Source organism: Bactrocera neohumeralis, chromosome 2 (genome assembly GCF_024586455.1).
Source record: "Bactrocera neohumeralis isolate Rockhampton chromosome 2, APGP_CSIRO_Bneo_wtdbg2-racon-allhic-juicebox.fasta_v2, whole genome shotgun sequence".
Taxonomy (NCBI): domain Eukaryota; kingdom Metazoa; phylum Arthropoda; class Insecta; order Diptera; family Tephritidae; genus Bactrocera; species Bactrocera neohumeralis.
In genome coordinates this window covers 30,714,126-30,727,792 of record NC_065919.1, presented here as the reverse complement: position 1 = coordinate 30,727,792, position 13,667 = coordinate 30,714,126, and the positions used below count along the sequence as shown (strand labels likewise).

The following is a 13,667-nucleotide window of genomic DNA, read 5'->3' as shown; positions in this document are numbered from 1 at the left end:
GTTGGTTGGGTATGCATGTCTGTCTGTGTGTATGTGTATAAGTGTGTTGTTGTTACGTTTATGTGCTCACATCGCCTATTAGACAAGTAAATATATGAACATACAAGGATTAAGGGCAATTAAGACAAGCAGGAATCCCTTTAGGTGCTTTGCCGCGTATTTTATTGTATGTTTACAGTTTGTTTTTGTTGTTACTGTGTAATATAATTGCACCTTGTTCGTTAGGTCACATCTGCTAATTACACAAACTCACTAATTTGCCTGTGTGCAGCGAGTGTTTCCAAGGAAGCCAGTAGGTGCAGGTAATGCCGATGTGGGGTGGCACGCTTACGAGTATGTGGCTGTGTATGAGTGTGCTCATGTGTGTTTATTTGCCAATTTGTGCAAGGATACTGCGAACATTTAATGTCCTCGCAACAAAACACCACACCAAATGTTTACTAATCCTAGCCTCTTAATCTTCCACATATTCGCCTCAACGGAAACTCGACTTTAATGGCTGCTCTACACACACCGACATATAACGCATACATCGGCAGGTAGCTGGCGCTATGGTTGGATCTTGTGTGACATTTGGATTTCACTGGACGTTCTGCTCTGCACCGGCTCCATACTGAGCTTGTGCGCCATTAGCCTGGACAGGTAATTTACAACGTTCTCATACTAACAATGCGAACACACACAATAAAAATACATTTACATACACACTGCTTTATTGAAAGTGACCTAGGAAAGCGCGGTGCTTTAGGAATAATTGCAAAAAAGGTGAACTGTGCTCAGTCATTTTTCACCTCTTCCGTCATTGTGCTGTCCACTAATCGCTGCCGCTGTCATCGTCGCAAATTGTCAAATAGGGGAGCAGGGTGTCCTAAAAATTGCGCAAATCTATTTGCCGATATTTTCTATTAGGTCTAGCCATTCGAGTTTTCGTCGCTTTGTTAGCTTTTATACCTTTTGTTGTTGTTCATAAATTTAATGCGGTCTACACAAGTCTCAATTACCATTTAATGACACGTCTATATTTGACTTACATACATACATATGTATAGCATGTGGGTATATGGTTAACGTATTTCGTAAATAGAAGGTTGCAAAAACTTGCATTTGTTGAGACTTGATAAAGATAAGAACCATACAAACTGACCTGAACCTAACCTGCAATGGAAAAATAATGAAGTTTCAGAGAAATAAGAAAATGCGCTTCAAACGCAGTTTTATGAAAACAAAATATCGGATGTTTAAAGAAATTATTTTAACCTACTCATTAATTACAACTTCGGTGACTACAGGTCAAAATCAATCAATAATAATTATTTAAATTTTTGTCGTTATTCGTCGTATACAGCACAGTCCTACAAGGTATATTTTTATTGTTTCACTAAAAGTTTTTAAGTTTAAGTTTCGAAGAAATTCAGGCAAGCGTTTAAAAGTTCAGCGCTTCATTACACGCCTTATTGAAAGCCTCATGGTATCAATTGCTGAGTGCTTCTCCCTTCGATTTTCTGCTGAAAAATCCATAAAACACTCAAAGGGCTCGTGCAGTTAGCGGTACTGTGAAAACGAATTGATAACATCTTATTTATTTCGCTGCTAAAAGTATTATACAAACGCACTAGCCAGTGGCGAACGCAGGAAAAAAAATTGGGGGGGATTTAGGTAAAAAGACAATGTTTCATTATTTTATTCACAAATTGAAGTCTAATCTTCTTTTATTTTGGGCCATAACATTTAAAATCTCTTCCTTCGCCACGTCTATATCTCTATGGATATTCAAGAGAGCCATTCCGTTCAGGCGTGCTTCTCCAGTTTTATTTCTTAAATGTGTTTTAAGCCTGCGAAGTGAGGAAAACGAGCGTTCACTTGAAGCGACAGATATAGGGATTGTTGCTCCAATCTTTAAAAAACGATGCACTAAAAAAGTTTTGGATCTCTTTGTTTGATTTAACCAGTTCCTGAAAATATATTCAAAATTTTAGTTAGAAAATATAATCTGAAGAAAAGATTTTTAACCTTTTCCACATTCTAAATTCAGCAAATGAAAAACAAATAATAAGTAAAGTTGTGTATCTAATTCAGACCAATTTTTTCTGGTTGTTTTTATTAAAAATATAGACATTTTAGTTAAGACACTCAAGTATTTTTTTGCAAATAGCATAATTTTTTTTAATTTAAATTTATTTCACAACAGTTTGCTCATGGAACGAAAACTGAAAGTCATAATAAATAAGTTTTTATTTTTCCTGTATTATGATTAACAATAAACTCTAAAAAAAATAATAGAAACCTTATTGGTGACTTTTCAGTTCAGAACTAATTTTCAAAAGAAGTCCATTTTCGACTCACAATTCCCCTTAAATCTAAAAAAATCCAGTTCAGCAGCCACAGAGTTATAAGGCAAGCTCATTACTTTGAAGCAAACTAAAAAAATGTCTCTGTCCAGTTTATATTTTTCTGGGTTTTTTAATTGGCCTACATTCCCACAACTTTTTAATACTATCCAGATACAATAGGTTTGTTTTTAGTTTAACATTTTCATAGTTAAATTCTATCAGCAGAAAAGTATCAAAATAGGCCGTTTGTGAACAAAAAAGTATCAAATCACAAAATTTAGAAAAAAAAGTATCAAAAAAGATACAGTTGTATCAAAACGGCAACGCTGTTAGTGACTAATGTATTCATTTATTTTACGTATTCATACATCGTCGGCAGAAAGATTGCTTTGAAAACAACAAATTACAATTTTTCAAATGACTATGTAGAATTAAATTCTATTATTTAAAAATTCAATTACTTTGGGGGGGGTTTTAACACCCCAAAACCCCATTGCTTTGAAAACAACAAATTACAATTTTTCAAATGACTATGTAGAATTAAATTCTATTATTTAAAAATTCAATTACTTTGGGGGGGGGGGGGGGGGGTTTTAACACCCCACCCCCAAAACCCCCCCCCCCCCCCCTGCGTTCGCCCCTGCCACTAGCAAAGGGAGAAAAATGGCGCTATTAGGTGTCAGTTTTCCATTGCAGCGAGCGAAAGGAGCTGAGCTGAGCTGAGATAGCACGAAGTGCAAGTTATCTAAAGTATCAAACACAAATAAGAACTGTTTGATAAGTGCTGTTATTTTTGTTCGAATTTACTGTTTTCACAATTATTTTTCTATTATGCTTGTTCTGAAACATGAAAACATTAACTTTGGTTGCACGCAACCCTTCACAAAAACAATGATCCAATTTCAGCTTTTCGACAAATGAGAAAAAAGTGTTCTAAATTTCAGATCGATTAAAACTGAGGGACGAGTTTGCGTATATACAGACAACTTAACTCGTCATGCTGATTACACCGGTCAACAAAAAAATATTTTTTGGGGTTTCTGTTCTCATGCTTGAATTCTGATTCTAGACGTTGAAAAACACTTAAATATTAATCTTTAGTTCTTTAAGTTTGCTTTGGGCTGATCGACATCGATAAGTATATTTGGGGTTTAATACGAGAGAGCTCATATGAGCATAAAAGAAATATAAAAAATATTCACTTTCAGACAGTAATTTCTTGTTATTTTACCATTATTGTTTATCACACATCTTGAATAAAAACGACTCTTGTATCTAAAAAAAAAGTTTTCCTTATTTTGTCATAGGAGAAACTAAAATTTAACATGTAGATGTCAGACCCAAAAATCGTGTTGACCGGTGTTATTTATATATGTATATCAGTATGTATATAGTATATTTTATAGACTCTTAGTTTCCTTCGTGGCCATGTCGTTATCACGTTTTAGAGCCATAGTCGATTTTCTCGGAGGATTTACATTTAGTAGTCATCCTGAAAGATAGTCGGAAGGGAGCAGATTTATAAATTTAATGAAATAGTCAAATTCACCTTCGGTTAGAAAAAAATTTTTAAGTTTACAAATCTCACCATGGATTATTTTTTAAATAACAAAATTGTCTTGGTTTTAAGCTCATAACAGCTGTAATATCCATCTGAGAACTAGTACTCGAATTACCATTTGCCTAGGCATTTGACTTTAGCTTTCCACATTTTAATAATTTTTCATGGTGAATTTAATAAGGTACTCACTAATTTACTCAATAACTGTTCACGCACGTTTCAGCGGCTTTTGCAACGGCAACTTTTTCTAATGAATATAATTTAGGGGTGTATTTGACAGCGGCAACATTGTGGCAACGCGGAACAATTGCTCTATTATTTAATTCATTCCTTTGTATTTACATCGATTTGATTTCTGAAAATGGACTATTCTTAGATATCTTGCAGTGACTCAACCCCTAAATTATTCCAAAAAACGCCGTTCGAAGCGCTTGGCATTGGGCATGATATTCATTGTGTGGGTGACGGCGCTATTAATCACATGTCCACCGTACTTGGGTTGGTGAGTATTTTACTACTTTCTTCATATTTTCGTAAAAAGTTAGAATGAATGGTCAAACTCTTTAAAATTTAAGTTTCTTGATAAAGCCAATAATATTAGGATGTTGCTATAAGGTCTTTCACAACGCTTATGAAATATTGAATAGAGCTAAGCAATCTTTGAGTGATAAATCTTTTGCGCTTGGAGTATTCGTTCAACAATCAAAGGTGATTGCCTCATAGGCCTTGATAAAAGACAGTAAGTAAAGACAAGAAGCGAAAGAATGGAATAAAACATTGCAAGACTTTCATTCAGATAAAATAAAGGTAATCTGGTGATGTCATCAGTGGAAGTACAGAAGACTTTGTATGCAAGTGATATGGAAATTTTAAATCTTCTTTCGCTATGGCGTCATGTATTGTTTCTATCATCTTGTGTAGAAGGAGTGGGTTGATCGGATCAGTAAAACGGGTCCAGAGAATATGCATGAATAATTTATTTATTGATAGATAATAAAGTTAAAATTTTGTGTGTTTGGAAGTTGTTTTTTATATATGTTTTGAAGAACTAAAGTTTTACTCGAAGTTTTTTGGCAGAAGAATCTCTGCAGGAAACTATAGCATATAACTGCCATACAAAGGACAAAATCAAGTTATTGTAAGGAATCTTTTGTATTTGTGAAAGGTTTTATGGATTCGGTGCAACAAAGTTAATGTTTTTTCTTGTCTTAATGCAATTTTAGACTATTAAGTTATGTTAAGTTATTAAGTTATGTATGATTTCTCCAATAAATACATATATTCTACATATTCATTTATATAAGGCAATGTTCTAACATACTAGTGTTCTTAGATAGCTTGGCTACTGCATATTCAGTTCATAGTCTTACTTTCACTCCCATTTACTAACTTCTATCGAGGTTTATGTTTTTATGTGTTCAGCAAGCGCCTGACGATGGATGAAATCAAATGTTGTAAACAATGTTTACCTTCATTCTAAGAAGATATACACAGACATATGAGTTATGTTATCTCCATTGTAAGTACTTATAACCAAACCGGTGATTAGTTCTCCTCACTCGTGCTCTCATAGGCGCCAGGTGGGCTGAGCCGTACTTAAAAGTTTTATAACTGCGTTAATATATGTATAAGTAGATGTCATTTACAATAAACCGTACTCACCAGTATACCCTCAAATATATGTATGGAATTGAACCTGCGACAAGCTTTCTAGGCCACTCTAACTCCAAATCACTGTGCACATTATGGAAATCCTACAGAAATTTCATTTTAAGCTGCATCCTTGCGGCTGAAGACTTACTTTTAAGACTAAAAAGCAGTGCAAAAATGCCTATTATATTGTTCATAGACTCACGTTTTTATCGCCATACTGGCACTTTTTAACTGCAGACAATCTGGTGGAATTGCTTAACACTGAAATTCGCCGCCTTTGCCGCAATGCATCAGTCAACATGGGCAAAAAACCAGAAAAGCTTCTGAATAAAAGTGAACTTTTGCACATTTCACTTATGAAACACATACACATTCACACTAGAGTTTTTGTACATCACTAAAATGTTTCGTCAGTCTTCCATGGATCCGTACCGACACAAAAAAGCCACTTCGTAAGTAGGTGTGCATGTACACACGAGTTAAAGTGCCGTGCAGTGTGAATTTCGCAAAATATTCCCACATAATGCCGAAAACATTGTACTGTTATTAATGTGAAATGCACATAAAATGCGTGAAACGACGCAATAGAAACCAACAATACATTGCACATTAAAATATGTACTGAAGAAAACGGAGGGTGTACTAAAGAGGCTTTGTGGAACATTAATCCAGTTAAGATACAGGGGCAATGCAAGGCCATAGATTTTTTATACAGGCACGCTTTTTATCAAATTCCGGAAAATAGAGTTTCGGTAAACCTCTAATCGGCCGACATGTGATTAACCACTATATTTGCTCTTCCCCGAGTTTCTGGTACCATGATCTTTAGAAAAAGACCATGAACTCATGAAAAAGTATTGAGTGTGAGCACTTAAAAACATGGAAAATAAATGAAAAATTAATTTTTTGAAATCAACTAAATGTGTTTTCAGATTCCTTTCCATATATTCGGCTGCTGGCAATCTCTTTCTTTCATATTAAGACTTGTAACAATTTATAGCTAGAACTTCATAATCATCTCTTAACCATCAGCTCTACATTCTAGTCCGGTTCTTCGCCAATATTCTTTTTTTTCTATCAGCTGTAGGTTCATATTTTCAAAACTCCGCACTATATCTGGCTACATTTCAGGAATATTTATCCACTACTTTTTCTTTGTCGATGTAATTTTATGTCATCTAGTTCCTGCACATGACTGATTTGTTTGTAAAGAAGAGAGTTTTCTAGATAAAATTGAAATTCACTTTGACAATTCCGATTCTTTCCAATTATATCTAGACCACAATATAGCTCTAGTCCGCAATATTGCCCTCCCTTCCAGAGAAGAATGGGAAAGGGCCAAAATGTCGGGGACGCAAGGTTAAGTCCAAATGGTCCAAACTTAATGATCGAGAAAGAGATGGTGAATTTACAGCAGACTTAGATACCAAAATAGCCTCCATTTATCACACCACTGCAGTGTCTTACAAGCAGAGATAACTGTATTAAAGAAAGCCTTCTTGTTCTGACAAGGAGTGTGCTCACAACAAGAAATATACTTTTGTAGGCAAAAAATAGTAAGACATTTTAATTTAAATGTGCGGAATCAAATTTCTGGTGCCGAAACGTTCAGAATGTTGGAACTACGTCCACGATAGCTTTAAACATAAGATAGAGAAATTGGTGCTTGAGAATCGACGATTAATGGTCAGGGATCTTACTGACATCGTTAAAATATCGGAAGGATCAGTGAAAACCATTTCGAAAGAGCATTTGGGCCTAAAGAAAGTTAAAACACGATTGGTTCCAAAATCATTAAATTTTTCCGAAAAACCGCGTTGGGTTAACGTCCTGAAAACAATGTTTTACAAATACGATTACCAGGATGTTATGAAACGTATTATTACTGCAGATGAGTCTTGGATCTGTGACAGACGATCAATCGGCAAAGATGAAACGAAACCGGAAAACCCATGGTAAAGCTTGTTAGGAACAAACGTTGGCACAAGTGTATTGTGGCCAAGAGGGATTACTTTAAGGGGAACGACATAGAGAAAAAAGAAAAATAAATCAAGAACTATTTTGTCTAACCATTTTTTCTGTATATACACATGTATATACCAAATAATACCGCCGCAATAACCAATCGGCTTTGAGATCACTTAAGTGTATTAGGGTTTCGTTAATGATAAGGAAAGATTACCTTGATCTCGTAGCGAATACAACAAACTATTTCACCGTAAACTTTCAATGTGCAGATGAACTAACAAGAACAGGTACTAGACGCCTAGAATCCGAAAAAGAAGGAATGTATATGGCTCTGCCTACTTGTAGATATTAGTCGACAATCATATTATAAATACAGCTGAGTCTCGGTGGAGTTAATCGCTGGCTCAACAAGCAGGCAAATTTGGCATGCATAGAATATGGTCCACATATTCCGACTATTAAAATTCAAAAGTAAAGACATAGTAACTCTAGTACGAATGCTAAAAAGATCAATATATAATTGGCAGATTTGACATTAGATTGGGAACACCATACAATAACTATGGTCAGAAGGAGAAGACTAAAACCTTTTGTATTGATGAACCTAATCAGAAGGGGCCAGCCATGTTTGTTTCACAATGGGCCTCCTAAAGTCTTAGATGCGTTGTCATACATCCACTCTAACTACCTACCTACTTTCCTATCTAGATCACATCAAAACAGTTATATCAGTTATATTTGACCATAGCTTCAAACCATTTCTACTTCACAAAATAAAATATGTTATTTTATTGGAAAGTTTATAACTCCATAACTTTATATTTTATAACATTGGAAATTCGCCAACCTTTACGAAGCTTTCTCTAAAAAGTACTTACGTCACTAGGTATTACTACCAGCAAAATCATAAAACCTGCTTCGAGTATGCATACATATGTATGTATGTTAGTTATGTGCATGAGATCCACTAGTGTTCACCGTTATGTTGAATATTCGCATTTAATGTGCTGGTTTTTAACTATTTCTTTGTTATTTTTTATCAGGTACGATCCGGGCCGTCGTCACGAAGGTAATGTCGTTTGCCGCTACAATCAAAATAAGGGATATGTGGTGTTTTCCGCAATGGGCTCATTTTTCATTCCGCTCGCCGTTATGATGTACGTTTACATGAAGATTGGCTACGTCCTCACGTCGCGGAGACAGCGCATGGTGCGTGATGCGGTAAGTTTTGACAACTAGTCGTGTGTGTGCAAACAGGGGGTGTGTGTGTGTGATAGATTATGTGTATGAGTGAGCTTCAGTACGCTTGGCTTAATTCAAATGGTGTGGATAAAGGTCTGTGTCATTTCGCATTCCCAGCCGTGCAATTTCGGGGTGTGAATTTGATTAATGCGCGGAACAATATTTTAACACTTACTAAAACGGTACTAAGAAAGTTTATCATCATTTATTTTATCTTTCACATGCACTCTCTTGACGTACGCTAGAAGTCGGAGCGCACCGCGGACCATGATATAGACTGTGACAACTTTATTTCCGAGTCGGAGCATTATCAATGTGCCACGCCGAAATTTCCCTCCTTCAAGTCGCGTTGGGGCAGCGGCCATGCCAGCAGCAACAACTGCTCTGCCAAAAATCTCAGTTTACATTGCAGCAAATGCAATAAGGCCTACCTCGGCAATGTCAACGGTGGTAGTGCCAGCATTAATGGTGGCGGTCTCAAGCATCAGGCATCGTTCTACGAGTTGGTTGAGGTGTCACGTTTAACATCAATAATTCAGTGTTCGGCACTCAATTGTAAATACGCCGGCGTCTGTATGCATTCCAGTGCGATGGGTGTACCGCTGGCCCAACGGCGCTCCTCCTCATTGCCCATGCAAGAAGTGCACTTCATCGAGGATGGCACGTCGTTTTCTGATAATTGTCTGGCGGCCAACTCCGCGCTTACCACAAGCATGACCACAACAAGAGGTTTGAAATTCAATCCGATGTTGGGACAAAATCAAGAGCAGGCGCAAGCACACCATCACCACAATCACCACCATAATCCCCATCGCATACCGATGCGTGTGTCCACAACGAAGCGGGATTCGAAAACCGCCAAGACGCTGACCATCGTTATGGGCGGCTTCATCGCCTGTTGGCTGCCGTTCTTTACCTACTACTTGTTGATGCCATTCCTGCCCCCACCGGCGGTGTTTGAGGGTCTCATGTCCTTTCTGACATGGGTCGGCTGGGTGAACTGCGCCATTAATCCTTTCATCTATGCTTTCTACAATCCCGATTTTCGCACCGCCTTTTGGCGTTTAACTTGTCGACGCATTTGTAAGCAGAAGCCGCCACTCAACCATATGGCCATGTTCCGGGGCTAAAATGGTGCACAGAGCATTAAACACAAGGCACTATACAAGGCAGTGGTTCTCTGTCACAGGACAATCAAATTACATTTTTTCCAGTGGAGAAAAATGCGCGGGTGTAAATATATATGTATTTGAAATGTAATAGTACTAGAGTGCCGTTGAAGGGCCATCAAAAAAGAGCTAAGAAATGTGAAACTGAAACAAGCAGAAATAAAAATGAAAAAGACATAGCAAGAGGTTCGATGGTAGTGGTCAGTAGTGTAAGACTTCAGGGGGTTTGTAAAATGTATTTCAAGCTGATTGAAACAAGTAAGAAACTGTCGAGCGTTTCCGTTTTTCATTTCGGCCGTAAGCGTTGTCAGTTGTTGGTGGCAGGACGCCTGGAAAGAACAAATCTGCTAAGCAGCCCGAAGATTGATGCTGTAAACGAGCAACAAGGGAGAATACAAACTGTTGACAAGGAAATTAAAGCGTTGCCATTTATTTGGATCTGCCCAGCGGAGATTCTTCAGTCGGCAGGGGAGGTGTGCTGGTTCGGCAGCAGAAATGAAAATAAATTTGTGGCAGGTGCCTTTTCTCCTGAGCACATTCAAACGCTTGAAGATTTACAAACGAGCGAACAAAAGATAAACCTTTCATTTATTTATTAAATATTCAAAACCAAACACAAACGGTCACCGCGTATATTCTAGAGCAAAAACTTAGCTGTAACCATACTTATAAATATATATATGTACATATGTAGCTATTTACATATTTAGGTGAAGTCTTAGCCAATTTGTGAAACCATATTGCCATATACAAAGTACTGTGTAAGCTTAGCTAATTTTATCTCTAAATCATAAAATAAACTTTAACAATTAGGCGAAATAAAAATACAATTCTCTTTTGAAACTGTATGTGTAACTGTTTAGTTCACTTTATTCTTTCAAGAAAATATTTGCAGCATTTGTATGAATTTAATATTAGTTGAATATTATTTATCATATTCAGAGAAAATAAACAACTATGAGGTGGTAAAATAAATTGTTATCTTTGCCTTTTATATAAACCTGTATTCTATTTATAGGTCTGAAACATCGAACTCGAGTTCTGCATAGTGACCACGGCTTTCAAAAATACCAATTGCAGTATTGGGAGCTGATTCCTAATTATTGATAAGGATTTGTCTTTGACAGACTTGCATTCCACATTGAGACTGTGAAAGTGATGAAATCAAAAGTTGTTTGAATAATTGGAATAATTTTGTGTCCAAGTCCAAGAGTTTAACAATAAATAATTTAAGCAGGGTTGCTAACAAGTTGGCGATGTCTCCGAAATAATATGTCACTGCTGAACGGTTAAGGAAAGATTTGCATCTACATAAAGTTTCTAGAAATAATTTTTTATTCCATAAGGAGAAGTCACCCTTTACCAATTATTGTTCTTCCCTAACTATAACTTGAAGGACGCACTATGCATGACTATAATCGAAGAACACGCTATTGTAAAATTTACATATTTTTTTTGTACGAACCCCGGTAGATAAACACCTAACCACAATCCGCATCAAAGAGAAATTCTTCAGCATATCGAAGGACGATGTGACGAAAGATGTCTTCTATGAGCGCTTAGAACGCACATATGTATGAGATCTTCTCGGCCACGATGCCAAAATCGTGCTTGGCGACTTTAACGCCAGGATGGGCAAAAAAGGTGTCTTTGCAGTCGGTAAATTCAGCCTCCATGATGAAACATCGCTGATCGACTCCGTCGGGCTCCGAAATATGGTTATTTGTAGCACTAGATTCTTGCACAGGAAAATGTAACAAGTTATGCCGCAGTCTCCGGATCGAAAAGTTACCTACCAGATCGATTATGTTGTTATCGACGGAAGACATATTTCCAATATTTTAGACGTACGTACGCTCGAGGTCCTAACATTGACTCGGATCACTATCATGTTGCAGAGAAGATACAGACTCGACTCTCAAACCCGGAACATATTCTTGTAGAACTGATGCCCACAGTATACTAACATTATGGAGGGCACAATTCTCCATGGACGAAGACAGCATCTGATGAGTCGGCGTTACGAGGTTTCGAGAGAAAGGTTCTGGGGAAGATTTATGCTCCTTTGTGCATTGGCTATGGCGAATACCCCAGTCGATGGAACGATGAGATGTTTGAGATGTACGACGACATTGAAATGGTTCAGCGATCTCACCTCCGTTAGAGGGATCAGTTGAAGAAACTGGCGTCAAATTGCGAAAGGAAGAAATGACTGGCGCGCTGTTGTAAACTTGACTATAACCAAGAAGAAGTAAAGAAGTGTGAAATATTTCCAGATGCTTGTAATTTATTTTATAACAAAACAAGTAAGAAAGGGCTAAGTTCGGGTGTCACCGAACATTTTATACTCTCGCATGATAAAGTGATAATCGAGATTTCATTATACGTCATTTACATATTTTTCAAATACCGTATTTTTGTAAAGTTTTATTCCGCTATCATCATTGGTTCCTAATGTTTATACTCGTATTATACAGAGAAGGCATCAGATGGAATTCAAAATAGCTTTATATTGGAAGAAGGCGTGGTTGTGAACCGATTTCACCCATATTTCGTACATGTCATCAGGGTGTTAAGAAAATATTATATACCGAATTTCATTGAAATCGGTCTAGTAGCTCCTGAGATATGGTTCTTGGTTCATAAGTGGGCGACGCCACGCCCATTTTCAATGTTTAAAAAAAGCCTGGGTGCAGCTTTCTTCTGCCATTTCTTCCGTAAAATTTAGTGTTTTTGACGTTTTTTGTTAGTCGGTTAACGCACTTTTAGTGATTTTCAACATAACTTTTGTATGGGAGGTGGGCGTAATTATTATCCGATTTCTTCCATTTTTGAACTGTATATGGAAATGCCTGAAGGAAAGGACTCTGTAGAGTTTGGTTGACATAGCTATAGTAGTTTCCGATATATGTACAAAAAACTTAGTAGGGGGCGGGGCCACGCCCACTTTTCCAAAACAATTGCGTCCAAATATGCCCCTCCCTAATGCGATCCTTTGTGCCAAATTTCACTTTAATATCTTTATTTATGGCTTAGTTATGACACTTTATAGGTTTTCGGTTTCCGCCATTTTGTGGGCGTGGCAGTTGGCCGATTTTGCCCATCTTCGAACTTAACCTTCTTATGGAGCCAAGGAATACGTGTACCAAGTTTCATCATGATATCTCAATTTTTACTCAAGTTACAGTTTGTACGGACGGACGGACAGACGGACAGACAGACATCCGGATTTGGACTCTACTCGTCGCCCTGATCACTTTGGTATATATAACCCTATATCTGACTCTTTTAGTTTTAGGACTTACAAACAACCGTTATGTGAACAAAGCTATAATACTCTCGTTAGCAACATTGTTGCGAGAGTATAAAAAGGTTAATTATAATACATATATAATATAATACCCCTCTCGTACAAGCCCTCCTCCTTTTTTGCGAAGAACTCGGACAGCCTCTTTTCACAAGCCTCTTTTGAGTTCAACTTTACACCAACAAGGGCGTTCGCCATGGACAGGAACACGTAGTAATCACTTGGCGCTATGTCTGCGCTATATGGTGGAATCGATAAAGCCTCCCATCGGAGCTCCCATAGCTTCTGTCGACTCATCAACGAAGTAGGTGATCTGGCGTTGTCTTGGTGGAACACTACACCCTTCCTGTTGGCCAATTTTGGACGCTTCTGGTCGATCACCTGCTTCAAGCGGTCCAGTGGTTCGCAGTATATCGTAGAATTAAGCGTCTGGCCAT

At 37.4% G+C, this 13,667-nt stretch overlaps 1 protein-coding gene across 1 annotated transcript in view; it reads left to right on the top strand.

Moving 5' to 3' along the window:
- LOC126763605 (putative tyramine receptor 2) overlaps window positions 1–10,771 on the top strand; it is a 37,624-nt gene extending 26,853 nt beyond the window's left edge. The window contains exons 3-6 of the mRNA XM_050481263.1: window positions 540–642; window positions 4,268–4,393; window positions 8,556–8,733; window positions 9,000–10,771. Coding sequence (XP_050337220.1) covers window positions 540–642; window positions 4,268–4,393; window positions 8,556–8,733; window positions 9,000–9,884 — 1,292 coding nt within the window. The 3' untranslated portion in view covers window positions 9,885–10,771. The remainder of the gene's footprint in view (window positions 1–539; window positions 643–4,267; window positions 4,394–8,555; window positions 8,734–8,999) is intronic.
- Window positions 10,772–13,667: the final 2,896 nt, after the last annotated feature.